This window comes from Centruroides sculpturatus, unplaced genomic scaffold, assembly GCF_000671375.1.
Source record: "Centruroides sculpturatus isolate CEXI.00-Female unplaced genomic scaffold, Cexi_2.0 scaffold370, whole genome shotgun sequence".
Taxonomy (NCBI): domain Eukaryota; kingdom Metazoa; phylum Arthropoda; class Arachnida; order Scorpiones; family Buthidae; genus Centruroides; species Centruroides sculpturatus.
This window is the reverse complement of record NW_019384564.1, coordinates 302,603-328,929: the sequence shown is the minus strand read 5'-3', so window position 1 is coordinate 328,929 and position 26,327 is coordinate 302,603. Positions and strand designations below refer to the sequence as shown.

At 29.3% G+C, this 26,327-nt stretch overlaps 1 protein-coding gene across 1 annotated transcript in view; it reads left to right on the top strand.

The window, feature by feature from the left end:
* The window catches only part of LOC111624006 (serine/threonine-protein phosphatase 6 regulatory ankyrin repeat subunit B-like), an 84,598-nt gene that overhangs the window by 12,725 nt on the left and 45,546 nt on the right, over positions 1-26,327 (top strand). Inside the window, exons 3-20 of the mRNA XM_023366772.1 lie at positions 200-298; positions 373-489; positions 713-916; positions 995-1,198; positions 13,336-13,434; positions 13,511-13,609; positions 13,694-13,795; positions 13,879-13,983; positions 14,061-14,162; positions 14,235-14,363; positions 15,085-15,213; positions 17,166-17,282; positions 17,365-17,463; positions 17,530-17,730; positions 18,229-18,327; positions 18,418-18,519; positions 18,918-19,022; positions 19,141-19,239. Of these exons, the coding sequence (XP_023222540.1) occupies positions 200-298; positions 373-489; positions 713-916; positions 995-1,198; positions 13,336-13,434; positions 13,511-13,609; positions 13,694-13,795; positions 13,879-13,983; positions 14,061-14,162; positions 14,235-14,363; positions 15,085-15,213; positions 17,166-17,282; positions 17,365-17,463; positions 17,530-17,730; positions 18,229-18,327; positions 18,418-18,519; positions 18,918-19,022; positions 19,141-19,239 (2,211 nt within the window). The remainder of the gene's footprint in view (positions 1-199; positions 299-372; positions 490-712; positions 917-994; positions 1,199-13,335; positions 13,435-13,510; positions 13,610-13,693; positions 13,796-13,878; positions 13,984-14,060; positions 14,163-14,234; positions 14,364-15,084; positions 15,214-17,165; positions 17,283-17,364; positions 17,464-17,529; positions 17,731-18,228; positions 18,328-18,417; positions 18,520-18,917; positions 19,023-19,140; positions 19,240-26,327) is intronic.

Sequence of the window (26,327 nt, the reverse complement as noted above, 5' to 3'; positions counted from 1 at the left end):
TTCTTAGACTAGTTGATTATACGTTGTACAAAAGACATATATAATAGCATTAATAAGTAAATTATTATTTAAAATAAATAATAAATTATTAGAATAATTACAATTTTTTGCTTTATAAATTCAGTTATTGTTTTTTTCTAATGATAATTATGTTTAGATAATTCATAAAAATTTCATATTCTATTAATACTTTGTACAGGACGGCATCACAGCATTACATCTCGCAGCGGCTCACGCTAGAGAGGACATGATAAAGATGCTGATGAGTCAGAAGGCAGACCCCACTGTGGCAGGAGGGGTGAGAAAATCATAAAAGACAAAAGTAATGATTTTTTATATCTATAATTAATTTTAAAAAATGTTCTTCTTTAGCCCAAAGGTCAGTTGCCAATTCACATCTTATGTAGTCGAGCGACGGCATCCGCCCCACAAGCGCTTCATCACCTTTTGAGGGCTACTAATAAAGATATACGATTAGCAACCGACAGGGTAAGCTTAAAAAAGGGGGTATTTTTAACGAATAATATGACAATTCAAATTGCACCAATTAAATCCGAATACGGTTTGAAATATACAGATATATAATTTCATTGGTTATACGATTCACTTGTGAATTACGTCAAAATAAGAATTTAAATTTAAAAAGTTTGGCAATTAATTGTTGCCAGATTTCAATAGAATTGCATTTTATTCATTTATTTTTTAATTTTAGGATGGAAATATCCCACTTTTTATGGCGGTGGAGTCAGGAAGCCACGGAGTTTGTAGAGAATTATTAGTCTCTCACGGAAAGGAACAAGTAACTGCCAAAAGACCCGGAACGGGTGATACCGTGATACACATGGCCACAAGGAGGAAGGATTTGGAAATTTTGAAATGGGCCGTGCAGCACGGTGGTAATGTTAATACACAAAATGTAAATTTATATTCGTAAAAAGTATAATCGTGTTATTAATTAATTAAACATTAAATCAATTTTATTTATTAATGTTAGAATGAAGGTCTCACTCCTCTTCACTTGGCAGTGATCGAAGGAGATGAACTTTTATTAAGATTTTTTCATAGCAACAACGCTAAACCAGATATAATAGACAACCACGAAAGAACCCCTCTACATATCGCAGCCGAAAAAGGACATAGCCATCTTGTGGAAATTTTAACTGATAAATTCAAAGCTTCCATTTTTCAAAGAACGAAGGTAAATCTATATTTGCATATACAGTAGTTTAAAGGCTACTATCACTAATATTAAAACGTTATTTTAATTTATGTCGACCATACATATGAATTATTACATCATTTTTACTCAAAATATACACGTATATCACTTACTATTCAAAATTCAAAGCAGTCACCAACCTACTGCCATGAAGGATCCAAGTTCGAATCCGATTCACATCTTAAACTTATCATGAGCAGTACAAGTCGGGATGTAATTTCTCCTCCTCTTCTATATTAATCAACCCCATTGTAGGTCAGGCCCGCCTTTAACCAGGTAATTGTGGTTGACCGTATAGTCTTCATGTAAACCTGTGAGGGATTCTTCGCAGGTTCGTACAAACTATGTTCGAACCTAGTTCAATCCCCTTAATATACCACGACTTTATTTCCCATACGACGTCCATGATGATCGACTCAATTGAAAATTAAACTCACTGGTAAACGGCGAAACTGTGTATCCATATTGCAATTATATACTGGTATCAGCCTATCGCAGCGAAGGATCCGTATTCGGTCCTATTCATAATTTCGTAATTTATCATAGGTTATAGGCTACAGGTCGGAGCATCTTTCACTAAAATTGTCAGTACCATCAGAGAATAAATGAATAATAAAATCGGCTACCTGAAACTCCAACACGCTTACCTAATCAATCAATACAGCAATAAATCGCATCTCAAAACTATAATTTAGTAATAATTATTTTCTAAGTATTTGAATATTTATAAAAGTGCAATAATTTTGTAAGGCTTTTTATTTCTATTGAAAATATATTTATCATCCATCTCCATTTAAGAAACGGTTCAAGTCCCATTTTTACTATGCAAATTCTTCCTTACAGCAATGAATATAGATTTAAAAATCTTTTAAATACACTGTAAATATTGTCTTTTTTCCGATTCTCAACTTATATTGATAAAAACACATTTTTTATAAAGTTATATAACATTAAAAAACTTATTCTCCTCATAAAAATTCTATAGCAAAAAAATTATTTAAATTTTTTAATAAAATTAATTTTAAAAAAAATATAAATATTTATTCTATAAAGGAAATCGTGAGATTACTGCGACATAAATTTCAGATGACCCAAAAACATTCATTCTAAATTTACGCACGTTTCTTTTGATTAAAAATTTAAAAAAATAAAATAAAATAACTGCATTTTTATTTTTTAAAATTTAAGTTTTAAATTTAAACCATTTGCAAGTAATTTTTCAAATAATCTTCATACACTGAAAACCATACACCACTATTATTAATGATATTTCATTTGAGATTTAATTTATTCTTTGATTACTTAAAAACTTTAAATTAAAATTATTTTATAAACGTATTAAGAGTAAATTTAATAATTATTTATATTTATGCAACGATTTAGCGTTAATGTACTAATTATTATATTTAATTAAATATAGACTATATAAACTCACATTTTTTCAAATTAAATTTAGGCCTATATTTATTTATATGTAACATTAAAATTAGAAAAAAATAATATATAATTATAGCCTATATATTTTACTCTTTCTGTGCTACGGGCACTAAAAGGGACATTTTTCAAAGCTCGTAGTGGGTTCGGCCAGTCCCACAATGGAGCGGAACGAGACCTGAAACATCCGAGACGGAACCACCTTTAAAAATTCCCGGACTTTTCGACCCGTCTTTGAAACAATATCAATAGCATCCGTTGTGTGCATTTATCTTTACGTAAAACGAATTGTTCGGATTAATTAATTTAAAGGAAAATGCAAGACCCACTTAATTTACTCTTTTAGCAATAAAGAAGAATACTTTTCGCGTTTTCACTAATTGGGCGATAGTTAGTTGGATGTTTCTTATTTACTTTTATATATTATAATATAGATTACTGTATTTCAATACTCGAGTATAAATTAAGCCAGAAAAACTATATTTAACCAGTTTAACAGAATAACCTCAGCTCACTGGAGTAAATATTTAACAAATTCTAGAAGTATTCCATCAATTCCAGGCGCTATTTTAGGTTTTTACTGACATAATAAGTCTAATTATTTTTATATTAAAATGTTTATTTAATAAATAATACTTATTTTCCAAATAAAGATAAATAAAGTCATTTCTATCGAATAGTCTTCCCGATTTAAGATAATCTCACCATTAATGTTTGAAGTGAACTAAGAAGAGACGAATATGCTGTTTAATGACGTATTTAATCGTTGTAAATAATTTCTCTCTAACTTTACATAAGTTTTGACATATCTTTTTCAATTTGAAATAATTAGTTATATATCCCGCATTGCCTTCTTTTATATTTATTTGAGTTAACATTAATTAGAACTCACAAATATTTTCATGTTATTATCTGGCATACAGCTACACATTGTATTATAAATTGTTGCCCCTAGCATTTATTCTATTATCTTGTGATGACCTACAACAATTTCTCGATTTCTTCCATATTTTCTAGACTTAGAAAAACGCTCTGCGAATAGCTGTAATATTTATTAAAATTAGGGCCTCTAGCTTTTATTTTCCAGTATCCACCAATAATCAATAGTGTCAGGAATTTATTACACTTAATATTTTTCACATTTATACCTTACATGTTTATTGAATAAACAGATAACAAAAGCCACCAATCTCTTTAATATATGTATCCAACGTAGTATGGCCTATTTACGTTTAGATTTAAAAAAAAAAGTAAATTTAAAAATTTTTATGACAACAGGATTAATCGAAAACATTTAGAGTTAGCCATTTTTTTCTTTTACCAAATAAAGTTTCTCGTTTCTTGGAAGTTACTGTATTACGATTTCAATTTTCTCGTCTTCTGTAGTTAATTCCTGGGAGAAATATGCTTTCAACTAGGAGAAAAGATCCGTATAAACAAATAGAAAATCGAATCTCACTGCGTTACGTAATAAATATAAGTTACGAACTCTAATTCAAATTTGCATGCGATCTTAAATTTAATTCATTATAAAATCATTTTTTAAGCTCCTTTTTAATAGAATTATTATTTTTTAAACTCATTTATATTGGTTTGAATAGAAACAAATTGCTTATTTAACATTTGAAAATTATTTTCCATTAAATTATAAAGAAAATATAGTATAATTACCACTTTGTACGCCCCTCTATTCTCATCTCACACTATCTTAAACAGGTTGAGATGATCTTGTAATGGACCGGAATGAGTTCTATACCAGAACAAATCAATAATGTTTGGGCAATCATTATTAGAACATTTAAACTATCAATAAATACGTATAACAATGACTTATATCGGCGATACCTCCCAATCTTCTCGTAAAAAGAAAAGTTTATCCAGCATCACCGAGTTTCAAAGCGCCTCCATAACATTAAATATATTAAAAATTAATATATGAAAGCCTTATTTTAAATTTTTTAAAGCAATTTTTTAAATATTTAATAAATAAATTTATCTTAACTTTTAAGAAAATTAAGTGTAAAATTTTTATTTTTAGGTTTCTTGTTTTTGCAATTATAGGATGTTANGGTAAGGTGCCAGATGCCCACGTGCATCTCTTACCAGGCGTGTCGTAGGTTTGCAGCCCCTGTTATAGACCGTTACGGGTTTGGCCATAATCTATATATATAAAAATGAATGTATGTATGTCTGGCTGTCTGTCCGTCTGTTCTTCATGCATTACTACACCATTTATCCGATTGCCATGAAACTTTGGGAAGTTTTTTAATACACTCCCGCGAAGATTTCTGGCTTAGTACATTTATCCTACGATTGATAACGCGCGTGTATAGGAGTATTTCGTCGTGAGCATTTCAGCACGGTTAGGAGTTGAAACTTGAAATTTGGTACACAGTTAAGCTGGATGCACACATGCGGCGCGGCAAGGAAAAGCGGTGTCGCCACGCGGCGGCAATCCTCTTACATTTCGTCGCATGCGTTCAGTATTCAACATGGCGAACGATACCGATATTGTCGCTATCCACGTGTTTACAAATTTTGTTTTGTACGGCATGCTTTATTTAGTTAGAAGATTTTGTCGAAGATTCGAACGAAGATTTTGGATTAGTGATATTTTCTTGGATTGATAAAGACCAGTTCTTTATGTAAAAAATACGCTTATTCCTCGATAAAGAATACTATTTCGAGTAAGATTCGGTTGTTTTGTTCTTTGAATTAAATTATATATAAATATTTGTGTAGAATTTGTGTTAAATTTATTATCTTTCCTCTTTATTCTGATGTTAGTTATCTCGGTTAACTGCATCGAATTTCCGCCATTAAAACACCACGTGATTGTATTTTCTCACGTGACTACCAGATGAACTGTTATTGGCTGATAGAAACGCGTCTTGGCGAATCTCTGGTGCCCAGACCATAAACTGTCGCCAAAATAAAATTGTATGGCAAGTTAGTACTTGATTGCTTGCTATTCTCTTTTGGTTGTATGTTCTTTGGAATTAAGCACAAACTTTTTATAAGTAAAATATAAGTAATTACTATTTTTATTGTAAAGTAAGCTTAAATATTTAACTGTCAATTATAATTTACAATTTTAGTTTAGAAAAATGGAACGTTTTTTAGCAAAATAACAGCAATATGTAAAAGCGATTTTAGCGCAAACTATCACGAAATGTTTCAATATGGCGTCGGGAAGATGGTACCAACTTGCTACAGCTTATAGTCTAATATTTGTTAAATTCTTTAATAATTAATTATTTTGTTAATAGCTATAATATTACAAACAGTTAAACTTTCCCTGAAGAAAAACTTGTACGCATTTTATACAATTTTAAGCAAAGTTACAAAATTAGTAACTTGTTTTTTCAATTATTTTATACAGTTTTACAATGGATTAACTTTGCTTAATATTATTTCAATAGAAATTTTTTCTATACATTAATAATTTATATGTATTTTACCAGTGAAATTCAAATTTCTTTAAAAAACGAATTTGACACTGAGTGGAGGTATCAGTGTCTCATTGCCATGTTATTAGAAGTAATATGGCGATGAAACACCGATACAACCTCGAGAACAGTACACTTTACTGAATATATATAATAATATATTACACTTCTTGAAAGTTTGCATATGTAATATACAACGATGAAGAACTAACTAAACTTTGTTAAACTAATTATTTTGCTTAATGTTTGCAATAAATTTGATTTAACTACTCTTTTTTAGTCATGAAAGTCGAATATGGCATTTGCAGTTAACATAACTGTACACGGGACATTTATAAACAGAGAATAAAATATAGGCCTATATTTTTATTAGAATAATTATAAGTACTGGACTAGACATAGATAAAGTGAGGCCAAGGAAATTATTTGACAGGGCCCCAAACACAAAGAGGCACTAAAATTTGGTATTTTATGCCAAAAAAAGCATGATCTGAAACTGATAAAGTAATGAATTTTTTAAAAATTGATTTTATTCGCGTATTTTTATGTATTTAAGTCCGTTCTAGAAAAACTTTAAATTGAAATCACGTGCCTTCCGGTCCAGACAGGATGTTCGTATATAGTTAATGGAGACCTCCGATCCCTAAGCTTTCCATACCTGATCTCGATTTTCATCTGTGTAACTTCGTTCTCGAGATTGACGAATAACGGACGGACATACGAACGACAGTGGGAATCTATAGGTCTATATTTTGAAAATTGCAGTCCAATTAATGCAAACGAATACATTTTAATAATAATAAATTATTCTGTTCTGGAATTAGACTTTTCTTAGAAAGATAAGAAGGATAAATTGAAGAGGACAACGACAAGTTAACAGTTGAACAGCATCAGAAATTATTTTTGAATTACATATACTTTGGAAGTGAATTAATGTATAAAGTATATTTATATTAATAAATTTTTTATGTTAAATTCCATTTTATAATTATTATTTTACATTTTTACAAAATATTTTTTAAAATAAAAGAATGAACATAAATATTTTAGTCCATTCAAATCCGCTCTTATTTTTTTTTATACATTATATTCTTTGATTTTTGTTATAAATCTTTAAATTTAAACTTGATTTTTATGATTTACATAAATAATTTCTTTTTCTGTATTTTAAATAAATATTGGCATTTTATATTTAGCAAACGATAAATTAACGTTATTTTTATATAAAAATCTTATTTCTTTAAGCGCGTCGAATGGAATGTAAACTAAAAAAATCAATTCTAATAAAAATTTTTGAGCCATTAAAGCCAGATTTTAACTACAGTCGAGAGTCGTGCAGTTGCAATTATAATGTAGATTCTACGTTAACATTTTGAGCTCGAGTGTTTGTTTACATTGTCGCAATTAATTATAGTCTTAAAGAAACTTATTATTTCATTAAAAATTCAGATTATAATTTGTCTTAACCAATCTTAATATTGGTTAGTAGATAATTCGAAGTTGAGTAAATAGGATAATGAAGCAACGGCAACCTCTAATCTTGATGTTTTTGCCAAAGATGCTGTTGCTGTTGTACAGTACTTTCAAAGATTTCTATTTGGTTCCTATTGTTATTACTGTTATAGACTAGAATATTTTTGTTACTCTTATAATCAAAAGACGTTTTTTTTATTGCCATTGCTGCTGTTACTGTTGTACTGCTATATTTCATTATTGTTATACAAACATTCTTGTTCTCAGAATGAGTATAAAATAAATATAATTTTCCTAGCTCAATTATTATTTCTTATAGAGAAACACTAACCGCTTAAATCTGTTAACATAATAAATCTATATCATAAGTAAAAACAACCAAAATTTCTTATTGGGCCACAATTTGAAAAAATTGTAGACCTGTAAATTCCCATTGTCGTCCGTCTGTCCGTCTTTCCTCAATCTCAAGTACTAAGTTAGATGAAAGATAAAATTAGGAAACCTTAGGGCCAGGAAGTCCCGATTAATTATATATGAACTTCTGGTATAAACCGGAAGTCAGGTTATTTCAATTCAAAACTTCTCCTGAAAGCAGTTAATAGATGACCGGCACGACTCAGTTGCTAAAGGAAAAGCATGGTATACAGGGGCACAACACTACTAACTTTAGATGGATAGAATATGTTTTAAATAAAATAAATAAAAAATATGATTAAAAATTACAGCTTGACATTGTGACGATGTCACAATAAATAATCACTGGTTTTAAAATTAAAAAATCACGTGTGAAATAATCGTTTTAAAATGAACTTTATTAACATTTTATATTCAATTCTTCGATGAAATAAATTTGCATAGATCAATCAAAGATTTAACATAATTTTAATTTAAATGTATCTATTAATTTAAATCTTACTGAATATATATATATATTTTTATAAAGTTTAAAAAAGAATTTATACAAAAATTAATTGGATTAATATTAAAATTTTTGCATAGAAACGGGTTCCTACAATGAATTGATTTTAGTAAAGGGCGGTTCCTTCTTTTTAATTTAACATTCATGGTATTTGATAGGAACAAAGAATATTTAATGTTATCTTTACATCTAAAACTATTTAAATTCATAAAAAAAGAGGATATATAATAAAATTTTCAAATTAAATGCATTTAAACTTACAGGGTAGCTCAAAAGTCAGTTATCCGTGCGTTTCTTTCTAAAGTTGTAATTGTAAATTCAATTGTACCAGTATTTAGCTACAAAACAAGACATCAAATTAGTAGTTACGATGATTAATTGACTTTTGGACCACCCTTTATACAAGCTTTTTTATGTCAAATCGGCTATATTTTAGATTATAACTTTAAAATATCATAAAAAAATATAAATTATTCAGTATAAAATTAATTTTTATGTGTAATTTTCATTTTATAATTTATTTATTTGCGTGTACAATATTTTTCTATTTTTTTATAAAATGAAAGTCGTGGTTTTTGATAAATATTACTTGAATTTTAAGCATATTTTCTTCCTGTTTCATTAAATATATATATAAATTATATATAATGTATTAACTAGGTTACAGTCACGATATAAAAACGTTAAAATACGTGACGGTATTTATTCATTATACAATTATAAACAATATCATATGAATATTCCACGTTCCAACCCCTCCATCGCTGCAACATCCGGAGGAAACGGTTAAAAACTATAAATTTATAAAATTATCACCTGCCGGAAAACATTATGAATATATTATAATATACCATTTAGTGGTATTTTAAAATTTACTTGACTCTCGACTCGTTGCTCAAGTTCTTCACTCATAGAACTTCAAGTTCTTCTACTTGTAAACTCAAGTTTAGAACAATATCGCTCCTTAAAAACGTTCTTAAATGTAATTAATATTCAAATAACTTACATAAAATGTAATTTATGTATAATTAATTGTGTTTAAGTATATATGTTTAACATTATTTAGTGATAGAAACATGAAAAAGAAGGATTATTTGAGGCTTGATAAGCCGGTAAGATATGATGTTTGTGCTATAATTAAGTATAATTAAGCGATAGAATGTAATTATCNTTAGAAAAAAAAGAATTGAATATAAACATTCATCGTGTTGTAGAAACGGAATTATTTATTTTATTATTATTTTTTTCGTTAAGTGAGCAATATCATAAACCCATTCTTACGAACACTTTTAAAAAGTTATATTGTTTCGTTAAATTGCGTGCATTAGATTTCTACACATCGAAAAGTACTTTAGTTGTACCCGTACATAAACACGATTCTAAAAGCCCCAACACCGATTGGGCATTATAAATAATAAAGAAGTAAATGCCTCCTCCTCCCCTGTATAATAAAACTGCTAGGTAGTTACTAAAGGATATGCTATGGACACTTTTGGTTATAAGCGTTAATTTTTGCAATGTTCACTGCAATATTTTACTTTACTGATTTAATATATAGTGATTTTTTAACATGTCTAACATACCTAAACCTCGACAACTTCAACCTCTGTCTAGAGCAGGTCAACGATACCCATTGAGAAATACAAATTCGAATGTAAGTTCGAAATTAATTTTGATTATTTTATACATCTTTTATGTNAAAAGCATGATCTGAAACTGATAAAGTAATGAATTTTTTAAAAATTGATTTTATTCGCGTATTTTTATGTATTTAAGTCCGTTCTAGAAAAACTTTAAATTGAAATCACGTGCCTTCCGGTCCAGACAGGATGTTCGTATATAGTTAATGGAGACCTCCGATCCCTAAGCTTTCCATACCTGATCTCGATTTTCATCTGTGTAACTTCGTTCTCGAGATTGACGAATAACGGACGGACATACGAACGACAGTGGGAATCTATAGGTCTATATTTTGAAAATTGCAGTCCAATTAATGCAAACGAATACATTTTAATAATAATAAATTATTCTGTTCTGGAATTAGACTTTTCTTAGAAAGATAAGAAGGATAAATTGAAGAGGACAACGACAAGTTAACAGTTGAACAGCATCAGAAATTATTTTTGAATTACATATACTTTGGAAGTGAATTAATGTATAAAGTATATTTATATTAATAAATTTTTTATGTTAAATTCCATTTTATAATTATTATTTTACATTTTTACAAAATATTTTTTAAAATAAAAGAATGAACATAAATATTTTAGTCCATTCAAATCCGCTCTTATTTTTTTTTATACATTATATTCTTTGATTTTTGTTATAAATCTTTAAATTTAAACTTGATTTTTATGATTTACATAAATAATTTCTTTTTCTGTATTTTAAATAAATATTGGCATTTTATATTTAGCAAACGATAAATTAACGTTATTTTTATATAAAAATCTTATTTCTTTAAGCGCGTCGAATGGAATGTAAACTAAAAAAATCAATTCTAATAAAAATTTTTGAGCCATTAAAGCCAGATTTTAACTACAGTCGAGAGTCGTGCAGTTGCAATTATAATGTAGATTCTACGTTAACATTTTGAGCTCGAGTGTTTGTTTACATTGTCGCAATTAATTATAGTCTTAAAGAAACTTATTATTTCATTAAAAATTCAGATTATAATTTGTCTTAACCAATCTTAATATTGGTTAGTAGATAATTCGAAGTTGAGTAAATAGGATAATGAAGCAACGGCAACCTCTAATCTTGATGTTTTTGCCAAAGATGCTGTTGCTGTTGTACAGTACTTTCAAAGATTTCTATTTGGTTCCTATTGTTATTACTGTTGTAGACTAGAATATTTTTGTTACTCTTATAATCAAAAGACGTTTTTTTTATTGCCATTGCTGCTGTTACTGTTGTACTGCTATATTTCATTATTGTTATACAAACATTCTTGTTCTCAGAATGAGTATAAAATAAATATAATTTTCCTAGCTCAATTATTATTTCTTATAGAGAAACACTAACCGCTTAAATCTGTTAACATAATAAATCTATATCATAAGTAAAAACAACCAAAATTTCTTATTGGGCCACAATTTGAAAAAATTGTAGACCTGTAAATTCCCATTGTCGTCCGTCTGTCCGTCTTTCCTCAATCTCAAGTACTAAGTTAGATGAAAGATAAAATTAGGAAACCTTAGGGCCAGGAAGTCCCGATTAATTATATATGAACTTCTGGTATAAACCGGAAGTCAGGTTATTTCAATTCAAAACTTCTCCTGAAAGCAGTTAATAGATGACCGGCACGACTCAGTTGCTAAAGGAAAAGCATGGTATACAGGGGCACAACACTACTAACTTTAGATGGATAGAATATGTTTTAAATAAAATAAATAAAAAATATGATTAAAAATTACAGCTTGACATTGTGACGATGTCACAATAAATAATCACTGGTTTTAAAATTAAAAAATCACGTGTGAAATAATCGTTTTAAAATGAACTTTATTAACATTTTATATTCAATTCTTCGATGAAATAAATTTGCATAGATCAATCAAAGATTTAACATAATTTTAATTTAAATGTATCTATTAATTTAAATCTTACTGAATATATATATATATTTTTATAAAGTTTAAAAAAGAATTTATACAAAAATTAATTGGATTAATATTAAAATTTTTGCATAGAAACGGGTTCCTACAATGAATTGATTTTAGTAAAGGGCGGTTCCTTCTTTTTAATTTAACATTCATGGTATTTGATAGGAACAAAGAATATTTAATGTTATCTTTACATCTAAAACTATTTAAATTCATAAAAAAAGAGGATATATAATAAAATTTTCAAATTAAATGCATTTAAACTTACAGGGTAGCTCAAAAGTCAGTTATCCGTGCGTTTCTTTCTAAAGTTGTAATTGTAAATTCAATTGTACCAGTATTTAGCTACAAAACAAGACATCAAATTAGTAGTTACGATGATTAATTGACTTTTGGACCACCCTTTATACAAGCTTTTTTATGTCAAATCGGCTATATTTTAGATTATAACTTTAAAATATCATAAAAAAATATAAATTATTCAGTATAAAATTAATTTTTATGTGTAATTTTCATTTTATAATTTATTTATTTGCGTGTACAATATTTTTCTATTTTTTTATAAAATGAAAGTCGTGGTTTTTGATAAATATTACTTGAATTTTAAGCATATTTTCTTCCTGTTTCATTAAATATATATATAAATTATATATAATGTATTAACTAGGTTACAGTCACGATATAAAAACGTTGAAATACGTGACGGTATTTATTCATTATACAATTATAAACAATATCATATGAATATTCCACGTTCCAACCCCTCCATCGCTGCAACATCCGGAGGAAACGGTTAAAAACTATAAATTTATAAAATTATCACCTGCCGGAAAACATTATGAATATATTATAATATACCATTTAGTGGTATTTTAAAATTTACTTGACTCTCGACTCGTTGCTCAAGTTCTTCACTCATAGAACTTCAAGTTCTTCTACTTGTAAACTCAAGTTTAGAACAATATCGCTCCTTAAAAACGTTCTTAAATGTAATTAATATTCAAATAACTTACATAAAATGTAATTTATGTATAATTAATTGTGTTTAAGTATATATGTTTAACATTATTTAGTGATAGAAACATGAAAAAGAAGGATTATTTGAGGCTTGATAAGCCGGTAAGATATGATGTTTGTGCTATAATTAAGTATAATTAAGCGATAGAATGTAATTATCTTTAATAAATTTAATATAATTTAATGTTTTTTAATTATAATAATTTTGAAATTGTATAGGATGGCAGTACTTTAATGCATCTGGCTTCAGAATCAGGGCATCCTGATACAGCTATGGTCTTCCTGAAGAAAGGAGTACCTTTACAGATGCCAAACAAAGTAAATATGTTAAAAGATTTCTACATTTTAAAATTATTTTATCAAGTACATTTATTTAACTTTTTGTATAATTTAGACTGGAGCCAAAGGCATTCATATGGCCGCAGCACACGGGTATGTAGAAGTAATTAAGAATTTAATACACAGAGGAGAGCAAGTCGATTCAAAAACAAATGTGAGAATTCTTAAAGATGTTTTTGTTTAATTTAAAAGCAAAAATATTTCTTAATTTTATTTAACTTTTGCGTTTTTTTAAAAGGATAATTTGACAGCTCTACATGCAGCTGCTATGAATAACCAGGCAGAGGTGTTAGAAATTCTGCTAGGTTTTGGTGCTCAAGTGCATCTTAAAGGCGGAAAAGTATGCTTTCACACAAATTTACTAACGTTAGTGAATATAAATTTTAATTTATAACTTAAATATTGATGAATTTTTATATGTAGGATGGAGAAACACCATTGCACATCTCTTGCAGAACAGAAAACGGTCAGAAATGTGCAGAATTACTAATAAAATGTGGATCTGACGTGAATGCTCTCACAGAAGTAGTAAGAAAGATCTCTTTTATACACTTTAAAATTATAAAAAAAAGCTCGAAAGATAGTAAATACGGTAATACTTTTAGGGGTTGAAGACACCTCTGCACATAGTTGCCCATTACGGTTTCATTCCAACTGCAAAATTGTTACTCGAAGAAGAAGAAATCGAACTCGGAATCACATCTGAGGTAAATATTATTTGTTGCTGAATATTTAAATATCAAATATTACATATATTTGCATAAACTTTTAACTTACAGGATGGTGAAAGTGCCTTACACATTGCTGTCAGTCGATGCCATTACGGCATCGTAAAATTAATTTTAGAATATTGGAAAAAGAAAAATCCCGAAGATACAGTATGTCTCTTAGTAAATCAACAAAATGAGGTAAATTTTCTATAAATATTAAATACAGGGTGACCTAAAAGATACCTGATAAGTTTAATTAAAACTGAACGACGAGGTATACAAATCTTACTCAAATCAGCATATGGAGCCATTTATATTGTATTGTGTTCAATATGTTTGTCCTCAACCTCAGTCTCGATCTTCCCCAATCTTCTCCCAAAATTTAACGTCACACTTTAAAAACATTTCTCAAAATAGAGAATATTTAGACTCGAGAGTAGATGACTCAAGCTCTGACTTTTTGAATTTGTGTGGTGCACTTTATGATAAGAAGCTTCAAGGACAGTTCTGGAAAATATGCAGATGGTTCAGTAACTCCAAAGTCTTTGTATTGATTTAATGCACTTACTCTAGAATTATCTTCATGAAAAGAAATCTCATTGATTCATAACCGGAGAGTAGCAGGTCAAAGGAGTGCGCAGTAGTCCATGGTACTGTACCTACTGGCATTACATGGTACCACTGGCATAAAGTGCATATGCCTTTGTTTAGGCTAGTCATTCATTTCCATAATGCTTTCCACGATCATTGAAGTTATATTGAACGCATTATAATGGGCTTTAAATGATGATTTAACAAAGATTTGTATACCTCGTCGTTCAGTTGTGATAAAGAATTAAACTTAGTAGATATCTTTGAGTCATCCTTTAAATATACATATAAATTAACCACGATATTTATATTCTAATTTTATTTAAAGGCAGGAGAAACACCTCTTCATTATGCAGCTTCGTTGACTAAAGAAATGAATCATACACCATCAGAAGATCGCGATATTGCTAGAGTTTTATTGGAATATGGCGCTAATGTAACACTTGTCACTAATAATGTGAGAAAACTTTTTAAAATATTTTTTGTAGCATAAAATTGTTTACGTGACTTTTATCCGTTTGAATTTTTATGAGAACTAAATATGATTTTCTCCTATTGTTTCATTGGAACACTTTCATTAAAGGTCTTTCGCATTCTGCACGCAATTGTTCTAATTTTGTGTATATGAAAAGGGAGGGAAAGCTTTCTAAAATGCTTCCTGCCACGTCTATAATCTTGTTATTAAAATGTGCAAATTAGATATATTAATAAAATTATATTTGCTTTTTTTATTTTAATGATTCTTCACCGATTTCTAAGAGTTATTTGATTTTTATTTCGATTTTAAATGCATTTAATCTTACACTTACAGCACTTAAAACAGAAACAAAGTTTGTAATTTTAAACTTTTTAATAAGGGAAAATTCTAACTTTTAATACGTTGTAATTATAAATTTTGTTTCCTTAACAGAAACGAAATTTATGAATTTCTGTTTTTAACAATTAAAATTTCCCTATTTTATAGGATTTTTTTAAAGATAATAGAATTTATAAATTTCTCCGATTTAAAGTTAAAATTTCCTTATTAAACAAAATTTTTTCTTTAAATATGGGAAACTTTATGTAGCCTAATTGTTGTTATTGTATGAGATAAGGTAATGCAACACGAGAGCGAACTGTCAAGGAGGAGTGCCTCCCGCGTGGACTTCTCTATAGAAAAATAGCCCATTTATCGGTGATAGATTTTTAGAGAGAATTTTATAAATATTTTATTTTTTCTATCTGCCTTAACTATATNTTATTAATTTGAAATCAATAAATAGCAGAGAAAATGAAATAAAATAATAATTATAATAAAGAAAATGTTAAATAAATAAATACTAATTAGATTAAAACAATGTAATTATAATTTATATATTATTATTATTATTACTTTGCATTTTTATCGTTTTGAAAACATGTAAAGTAACAATTTTTCATTTAAATAGTATTAGGTTTACAATTTTTAAAGTATTTTCAAAGTTAACGGATCAAATGCGTTATTTATTTATTTTATAACTATTTTTAAACGAACAGTTATTTATTTGAGTCGGCAATACACCTTAGCACGGTAGTTGCCATTTACCTTATCACGCATCGTTCGTACAACTGACATTTCATTGAATGATAAAAATAAAATATTTATATATTATAAATTTATTAGTAAACAGATATATATATATTTTTTTTCAACTTAACCGTTCGATAAAATAATAATACAAAATAAAACAAAATAGAATCTGGTGGTCTCTCTCAATTGTATAAATTTATAGAAAAAAGATACGGATGAGTTGTGAGGGCTCCTCAAAAAATATTTTCCTTGCTTAAGGGCTCCGTTATACCAATAAGTTTGGGAAATGCTGATATAATATACTATAAAATATTATTTAAAATAGTGAGTTAAACATTACAAATAATAATAAAAATATAATTTAAAAAATAATACACGTAATAAAATATTTAAAAATAATAGAATCAATAAGATAACATACAGAACAAAGACCCTACTGAGCTAGATGCCAGTAGATTCCTTTATATATATATATATATATATGTAATTATTTAATTTATTAAACATAAAATCAGCCATTTCACTACTTTTATTTGTTTTATTAAGTTTTATTAATTTATCTTTATGGTTTTCGTAGAGGTAAAAGGCCTCATCTCAACTCTCTCAGGCCCTAACAGTTAACAGTTAATTGTTAACAATATCTTTAGAAAAAATAACAATAAATTTATATATTAACAAGAAACGTAAATAATAATAATAATAATAACACGAAGTGATTTCACTAATAAAAATAATAAAATTTTAGATATATTGCATAGTTAATAAAACCAAATTAATGATAATTAAATATAAGTACAGAGTTTTAGATCGTCATTAAAATAAAATATTCCAAATTTAAATTAATTTTAATGTAATTATAGACTAGCGAAACGCCTCTTCATTATTGCAGTCGATCAGGGAATGTAAGTATAATGGAAGAATTGGTATCAGGAATGAGTCCAAACGAAATGCAAACGCTTTGCAACAAACAAGCAAAAGTAAATATCTCATACAAACTAATTTTTAAAATATAAATTTATATGAATTATTAAGTATAGTACGTTAACTTTATCTATGTAGGATGGTTGGTCCCCATTATTATTTGCTTGCCAAGCTGGTACCTTAGCAATTGTGGACTTTCTTTTGAAGCATGGAGCAAGAGTGGATGTTTTTGACGAGGCAAGCATTATTTCTTTTAAAATTTCTTTAAAAATTAGTTCCTAAATCAATTTTTTTACGTTATAGAATGGTAAAGCTGCATTACATTTAGCTGCCGAAAAGGGACATAACGACGTTATCGAATTATTACTAAAGTATAAAGCTTTTATAAATGTCAGATCCAAAAAAGGAATGACACCTCTTCATATGGCTGCGAAGAATGGGTATGGAAATATTGTTCGTCAGATGGTAACTCAGCATGGAGCAATGTTAGACGCCTTGACTTTAGTAAGTATCTCAATATTTTAGTAAATCAAATGTTTAAATTTATGAATGGGGTACAAGTAGTGAGAATCTTAGCAGTAAGAACTAGGACAGCGTAGAGGAAGATTATGAAAAATAGTGGCATGAAAGATTAGTATGAAGTCGCAGTCTATAGGCATCATAAATATAAAAAATATAAAGCCCCATATGTGATAAGCTGATGGAACAAATGACTAGGAATCCCAAGTAGTCCAATAGCGTTAGAAAGTTCTTTTTGTGATTACTCAACAGTTCATAAAAAAGAGCTGAATTGATAATATGTATTTTAGAAAATTCATATCTACACCAATTTTTCCTCCTCATCTAACATCTTCCATGGAGAAGTGCGCTTTTCTTCTTCTTTTTATACAAATTGCTCGATTCAAGAAACTCAAAATCTTTGTGTATCTAGAACATAGTTCAAATAATAATAATTATATAAATTTGAAGTAAATAATAAAAAGTTTTATTTCGAAATAACAGAATAAAGAAACGCCTCTACACCTGGCTGCCGAACAAGGACAGATACAAGTGTGCAATATTTTATTAGAATTAAAATCAGATGCTAATGCTCTTGATAATGTAAGTAATATACTCTTCCTTTTAATTTAATTCATGTTTAATATATAAAAATCTTCGATTTTAATTAATTTAAAAAAAATATTTTTTTAGCATGGACAAACTCCATTACTGCTAGCAGCACAAAACGACCATTCTGAAATTGTAAAACTTTTTCTACGGCACAAACCAGAACTTGTTTCACTCGCTAACAAGGTAAAAACTTTTTTATATATATTTATTAAATTATAAAATATTTTATAGATCTTGGGCACTTTCCAAAATTTTTATTTGCGTGTAGCAGTAGAAAAAATTATAATAAATTACATTTCCGTATCGATTTACATCATTATATTAATGTATATTAAAAAAATTAATTTCTTAAAACTTTTATAAATATATAATTGGCTTCAGAAGATTCTTAAAATGTAATTTTATCATATTAAAATTCTTTATAATTATAATTATTATTATAAACAAAGAAAAATAAATGTTCTCTTAAGGATTTTTAATTAATGTATTTTCTATGTATAAAGTTCATAATATTATATGTACTATAAATTTTTTTAAATAAAAACATTTATTTATATTTAATTATATTTTAAATATTTTAGGAGGGTTACAATTGTGCCCATATTGCTGCAATGAAAGGAAGTGTTGGTGTAATAAAGGAATTGATGAAGTTTAATAAAACTCTGATTACTTCAGCGAAAACCAAGGTTAGATATTTCAATTTCTTTACTACATAATATATAAAATATGAAGATATTTTATATGTAATAAGAATTAAACCTTCATATTTCTATTCTATTATTTATTTATGAATTATCTTTCCAGAGTGGATGCACTCCTTTACATCTTGCTGCAGAAGGTGGTCATGGTGATGTTGTCCTAGTATTGCTACAAGCAGGAGCTTCAGCATCGGAGGAAAATGCTGTATGATTTTACACTCATTTCATATAAGTTTTATTTATTTATGATAATTTTTTAATTATTTATAAACAAAAGTATCATAGAGAAGTATAATGTAAAATCACACTCCTGTATGATATTTTACCACAAAATTAACAATAAAACATTTACAGCAAAATAACGCAAAATAAAAACTATATCAAAGAACCGCATTTTCAGACGTATAATTTATGCCTGCGTATAACAGGAAATTGCTAGTACGAAAATAAAAACTATACCACATAAGAGGAATAGCCTCTCTAGTAAGTAATAATACTGTAACTTTAAAAATATGAGGCCCTAAACCAGCAGTGTCCAACCGGCGCGCGGTGGCCCAAAGCAATTTCTAATGTGGCCCAATAAACGTGTAAACAAAACCGAAAAAATTTTTGTATTTTTTTATTTATTTATTTCAACGGCATAAACTCAAAGCCGTAAACATTTATACATATTTTATATTTGAGTGGAAAGGAAATATTTTCAAATACTTAAAAATGTGTGAATGAGGAAGATATACTAAATAAAGCTGGAGTTGTGACTTAAAGAACTATAGACCCAAATTCGGGAGATAAAAAGTAGAGAGATAAAAAGTAGTAAGAAAGGTTAAATAGATCTTCTGTTGTGCAAATATTGACCCTTAATTTTCCAACCTTCCTCACTTCTTTATCTTTTGTCCTTTCTCTCCTTTCCCCTCATTTGGGTCTATAATCCTTTGAGTCCCAACTCCAGCTTTATTTAGTATTCCTTCCAGCGTTGCATGATTTGGCTATTTTGCGCCAAATTTGACTATCCTTTTTTTAGTTTGGCGTAAAAAATATCATTTCGCGCATTGGCTGCTTTTTGGGCTACGTATTATTTATAAATATATCAGTTGAATAAAAATACACTTTAAAATGGTGTTTCGTCGTTTTTTATTCATTAGAAACCCAAATAAAACAAATATCTGTGTTTTTCAAGTAAATTTTTATTTGTTTCCTTTATAATAAATGAATTTATCTATTTCTAAGCAAAAATTAAAAGTGTCTGTAGAAGTAATTTTTAAAAATACAGTATTCTTTTTCGTGATAAACTTTTAATATTTATTACTATAATCTAGACATGTTAATCCTTAAATATACTTGTAAGGATTTGGCCACAATATACAGTGGTGCCTCGTATACAGTGGCGTAGCGTAGTGGGGGATGCAGGGGCTGCACGTTTTAGGAGCGGCAAAATTTCACAATAAATAAAATAATATCTTGTAAAAATTTGAACCATTTCATTTCATATTTTCGTCGCACCTACGATTCGGATCGATTGAAATGAGCACAGAATAGTGTTACCAACCGGACAGTCCGGGAATCGACTCACCGTCCGGATGAACTATTAACTTTACCCGACTATATTGTGCGCAACCTGTCGACCTTTTTTTTTTTTCTTGCTTGTAAGATTCATTCGTAGTCATATACACCTCCAATATCCAATAGAGCTACGTCATCTAGGTTACCTACGTTACTCCTACCCGAGTCTCCCTAGTCGCTAACTGTAACTGATTTAGAATCGACATGTACTGCACATTATTCTTCGCATTGCAAAATGACATATGCATGCGTCAGGAACTTCTGTTCGAACAAACTTCACCTGCCGTCCGGGTCAGCGCGATTTTAAAAAGGTGGCAACACTAGCACGGAATTTTTCATTACTTATTCTGTGACGAAACTGAATTTTAGTCTTTTAAATTGAGATACCTAACTAAGGGGACGGCGAAATTTTCCTTTGCCCCGGGCGGCTGACACCCACGCTACGCCACTGCTCATATAATGTACTTAATCCCTTCTAGGTGCACGTCCGTTAAGTGAAACGTCCGTTATACGAAACGCATTTTCCCATAGAAATACATACTAATTAAAACGTATAATTCGTTCCGCAGCATAAAATAACCGTACTGTACCATTAAAAAAAGTGAAAATGGAGCAGTCATCAATTATGCCGGGTAGTCAGATGTTATGAGAAGGAGGTGGAGGAACACTTTCTTCACACATTCATACAAATACAGACTTTTTACACATTGCAGCGGGTCTCTTTTTATTGATTTTTAATCGGAGTCAGATTCAGGAGAGGCTACCGGAGCTTGCAGGGTCAACTCTTCTTGTTCCATCCTTTGTTTTTTGGCAGTTGGATTATTGAAAAACATGTCCAAGGTGGTCTGTTTCTCTCTCTTCTTCAACACCTGACGAAAATGACGGGCAAGGGTGTCATTGTAGAGATCATTGATCCTGTTGGCCTCAGCTCTGTTCGGATAATAAGTGTTGGTAAACTCTTGAACCTCTCCCCATTCGACAAGGAAATTTTTGTCAACTTTCACTCCTTCTGATGATGTCTTGTTTTGTTTCAATTGAAATCACCTTTCTGTTTTTTAGAAGCCATGATTTGCACAACACTTGAATAAATGTAAATACCTTGCACTGAGGTGATGTACAGTACGTAATAAACAAGGGAGTAAGCCGAATCCCAACGGGAGCTCTGTACTTGATATATTAATAATATATTCTAATAATACTAATATATTCTAAAAATAGTAGATTGTCATTGGCAACGGCAAAAGAGTGGAAACATCATTCGCAATTTGTTCGCAGAAATGTTGTTCGCCTCACGTAACGGCCAAACAGAAAGTCCGTTGTTCGCAGCGTCCGTTATTCGAGGCGTACGTTATACGAGGCACCACTGTATTTGGGCCGCAAGTATAATACACTTGTGGCCCAAAACTCCATGATTTCTTCCAATGTGGCCCAGAGAAACAGAATGGTTGGACACCCCTGCCCTAAACTGTATTTTAACACGAAGTTTTAAGCTTAGCTTGTTTTGTTCACGTGTAAATAGTCCTCGTCTGTAAGTTAGAATAAATAAATTAATTATTACTTAATTATAAAATTTAAGTTCGAAAAGCTTCTTATGTTATTTCTTATGAATAATTTGTAAAATACCAGACGATCTTAAAGAAATTTTTATTTAGAAAATCTATTTAGACAAGCTGATGCTATTTTTAAGGTATGAACTTCACTAAATTAAAGAAGAAAAATTGATTAAACATATTTTTCATCTCATCTAATCTATAATTTTCCTAATTAAAAAATCTTAAAATAAACATTAAAGATTTTGAATCAGGAATATAATAATAAAATTTAGAATTTTGAAAGATTTATATAGGCTAATCAAAACAGGGGAATAGTGCAACATCAGATCCATTTTACAAAAAACAAAATCAATAATATTAATTTGATTTTCCCCTCATTCTTCCTCATACACAAACACTAAGGAGAATGATTTAATACTTTAGAACATACATGAAGTACTAAACTGCTGAAAAATCTAATGCTTTTTTCATGCTAGATAAACTACAGGCGAGTGAAGTCTCTGTACAAAACAGACTACCTGAAGCTATGTAGGCTACTACCGATTGTACATGCCATAATATCAGACGTGTTAACGTGCTTTCAGTTATGCTACCAATTTAGGTCATATTCTATGACTGATACGTGAACCATTTATGTATGGAGACTTTTGAATCGCCCTGCATTGTTTCGGTAATTATACCAAATGCCCTAATGTAGTGTATTTTTCATTTTAAAAAATTTACAGCGAGTTTAATAAGAAGCTTTTCTTTATCATTATTTGTCTAAACATTAGTTTCACATAAAACAAAATTGTCAATCATGTTATAGTTCTAAATTCATGCTGCCATACCCCTTAATTAATTGCTCCGAGCAGTGCTTGTTTAAACTTAATTTTACGTAATTGGTAAACCATATTTTATAACCTGCAGAAAATTGCTAGAATGAAAATTAAATTAAATCTTGCTATAAACTTATAGCATACATCGCGCTTATATAACAATTGTTACTCTATAGGTGCGAGTTTAGTAATTGCAATTTAAAGTCAGCCTATAACCAAAAGCAGTACCCCATTTTATCTTCTAAATAGATAACCCACAGGCAATATGCATCAAAAAACGGTAATATAATGATCCTAAAGCTTTTTTACTTCTTTTAAATTCATATTTTAAAAAATGATTTTTAAAACTTCTAAGATTTTATATCTATTTTTGTTTATTTTGTTAAAACAATTTTTATGTTTATTCAGTCCTATTATGATATTAATANCTACTGGTCAGTGGGAATATAATAAAATAAATAAACTAAAAGACATTTTATTAAAGTTGAGCAAATAAGGAAAGGAATAATTAAGGAAAATATTTTATGCAAATGTAATCCCTGTTTATTATTATACAATCATTGTTGTTCTCTGTTACAAGCTACCCTTAAAAATGTAAATATATCTCTATAATCGGGCCCAGATAGTGGCGAATAGGGCCACTTAGCCGTGTCCCAGACTTAAAGAGGCCACAAAATTTAGTCTCTGATATAAAAACAGGATACGAAAATGATATAGAGCAACGTTTCTTTTAAAAAGTCGTAAAAATTTTGTTTTTATTTGTCTCACTGTAATTTCTACTTTTTAATGACTTTCGGAGAAAGGCAGGGCATCATATTTCTGATAGCCTGGTACTCTCACATAATCTATGTTTAAATGTTTATTAAACATATTACAGACAATAAAATATAATATAAGGTAAGCTTTTTTCTATTGTTTAGTTGTAAATTACGAGTGACATACATAGTTAACAAATCTATATTATTATTACTGTAAGTATATTTTGCTGAAAGTGATTTTAATCTTATTCTATGAAAAATAGGTTTATTAACAGAGGCATTAAATAATTTCTTTCGTGATTAAGTGCAGCTTTTGATAAGTGGAATTTATAACTGTGAAATCAATATCAAAAATAACATTTTATTACAAAAAATTAATAATCGAATATAAATTAAATTCTTATATTTAATTAAGGTATTTCTTTTAAATTATTTAATTTTATTAAGTCAAAAGTAAGGTTTCTTATGTTTTTCCCCCTCTTTTAAGCTTAAAGGAGTTACAATTCTGAAACACGAAACAGATACAGGCACATATTTAGTCTATTGTTGAGTATTTATCGTAGCAGTAGATCATGAAATCGAAGCTTTGGTGAATTTTCTTAAACTCTTTCTTTTGTGCAGGCATTAAGAGGGCCATTTTTGCATATTTATATGAATTTTATCTAGTTCACAGCAAATAAACTTGGCCAAATCCATGTTGGATATGCGAGATTCAAGTTTTTATGGGTATTAATCCATCCGTAAAAACCGATAACGTGTTAGCCTGCTATTCACATCTTGATGTAGAAAAATGAAGAAATAGTCGATGCTTAACTTCTTGAATATATTCATCAGCTGAACGTTTAAGCTTCGAAAATGAGTCTTCAGTTTGAGGTATAGATTGAAGTCCATGGTGTAGCCTAAACCAGGATTATGGACGGAATAAGTGAAATTTTTCCAGAGCTAAATATTTAATATTTACGATAAGTAATGTACTGTACGGCTTGCTCTCAGTGTATGTTGTTGCTGCACTAAGCAGAAACACTGACAACATCCATCCTCTTGCGACGAACACCCTATTTAAGTTTCATCATAATGGTATGATAACTAGCTGCATTGGATGTTACTCCGCAAGGAGTGAAATTTACCAAAAGTATTCTGTGTATTATGTATAGTCTAAAAAATTCATTTCATCACTTCTCCAAGACTTGACGGGTTCTATGTATATGAACAACATTGCCATCTAGTGAGGATATGAGCTACTAATTAGCATCAGAGTAACCGCACTTTGTCGATTAAAATAGGGACTTTCTGACATCCTCTCACGGTATCAACACACGTAATCATAAATTATTAAGCATCTTCTATGTTGTTTAACATCAATTAATGCTTACAGAATTTCTAAAAAGGAGAATATTCGTAAAATATTTTCAGCAGATTTTATTTCTTTTAAATAATTTAACTTATCATTGTAAATCCATACATAATGAGGCACAGTGTAAACAATAAAAAGAGAAATATAGGTACAGTACATATTTTGTTTAAATTCATTATGTTAATTTACATAAAAAAAACTAGTTTAACGATGAAAAAATATTCCAACAGTGTTAATTTTCATATTAAATTATCCCACAATGAATTGACCGTTTAACCCACAATTAATTTTACCCGAGAAAAAGACAATAAAAGAGAAATCGCATTTTTGGATCTAAAAATTACTAAATCCCGGAATACTATAGTTACTCAGTTTTCCATAAGTTCAGCGGTGTTCCTCCCCTAATCTCTGCTACATCATACCAGCCGCAACATTACATCAATGCGGCAATTGCCTCTTTAATCAGAAGGGTCTTTCTGTTATTTTTCAGCCAAGCTGCTATCGATACTGAGCTTAATGCTACTCGCTCTGCGGTAAATGAGGCGGGCTATACTAATGCCAAGTTTATGTACATCTTAAATAAGGTAAAAAGATCACTTTTTTCCGCTACTACACTACATCTCCCAAAAGAATCCAAAAAAATAGTCCTTCCCATGTTACCGTTTTGTGGCCATGTCACTGTCCGTATTTTTAGACGACATGCGCTTTTTCTGCCAGTTTCTCCGCGGCCAAATCTTAGGAGGTTGCTATCCAACGACAGAGATCCTACTTCCACACTAGAAAGATCTGGGGTTTATTCTATTCCACTGGAAAATATGTCCGGTGGTGGATACTGGCGCGACAACCAGAATGTTGTCTTATCGTATTTCGGAACATCAGTGTTCTATCAGGGCAGGCAAGAGTGAAACTGAGCTCGCTAGAACACCAACACACCCCATTGTGGGACCAGTTGGTCATACTAAGACATTGTAATAACAGAAGCCTCGTGTATATTTGGGAGGCCCTCCTTACCAACATACTAAATCCATGCAACCCCACACTTGATTTGCCTCCTTTGTGGGTTAACTTGTATAACTGCCTAAAACAATGTATCTAGCTGCACAGTTTGGAGGCTTATAGCACATGCACATTATAACCGTGCGTGTTTTTATTTAAATTCTTTTTTCTTACATTATACTGTTGCTTTCGTTCCAAAACATTAATACCGTTGGAATAATTTGATATTCATATTCAAAAAAGGACTAACCATT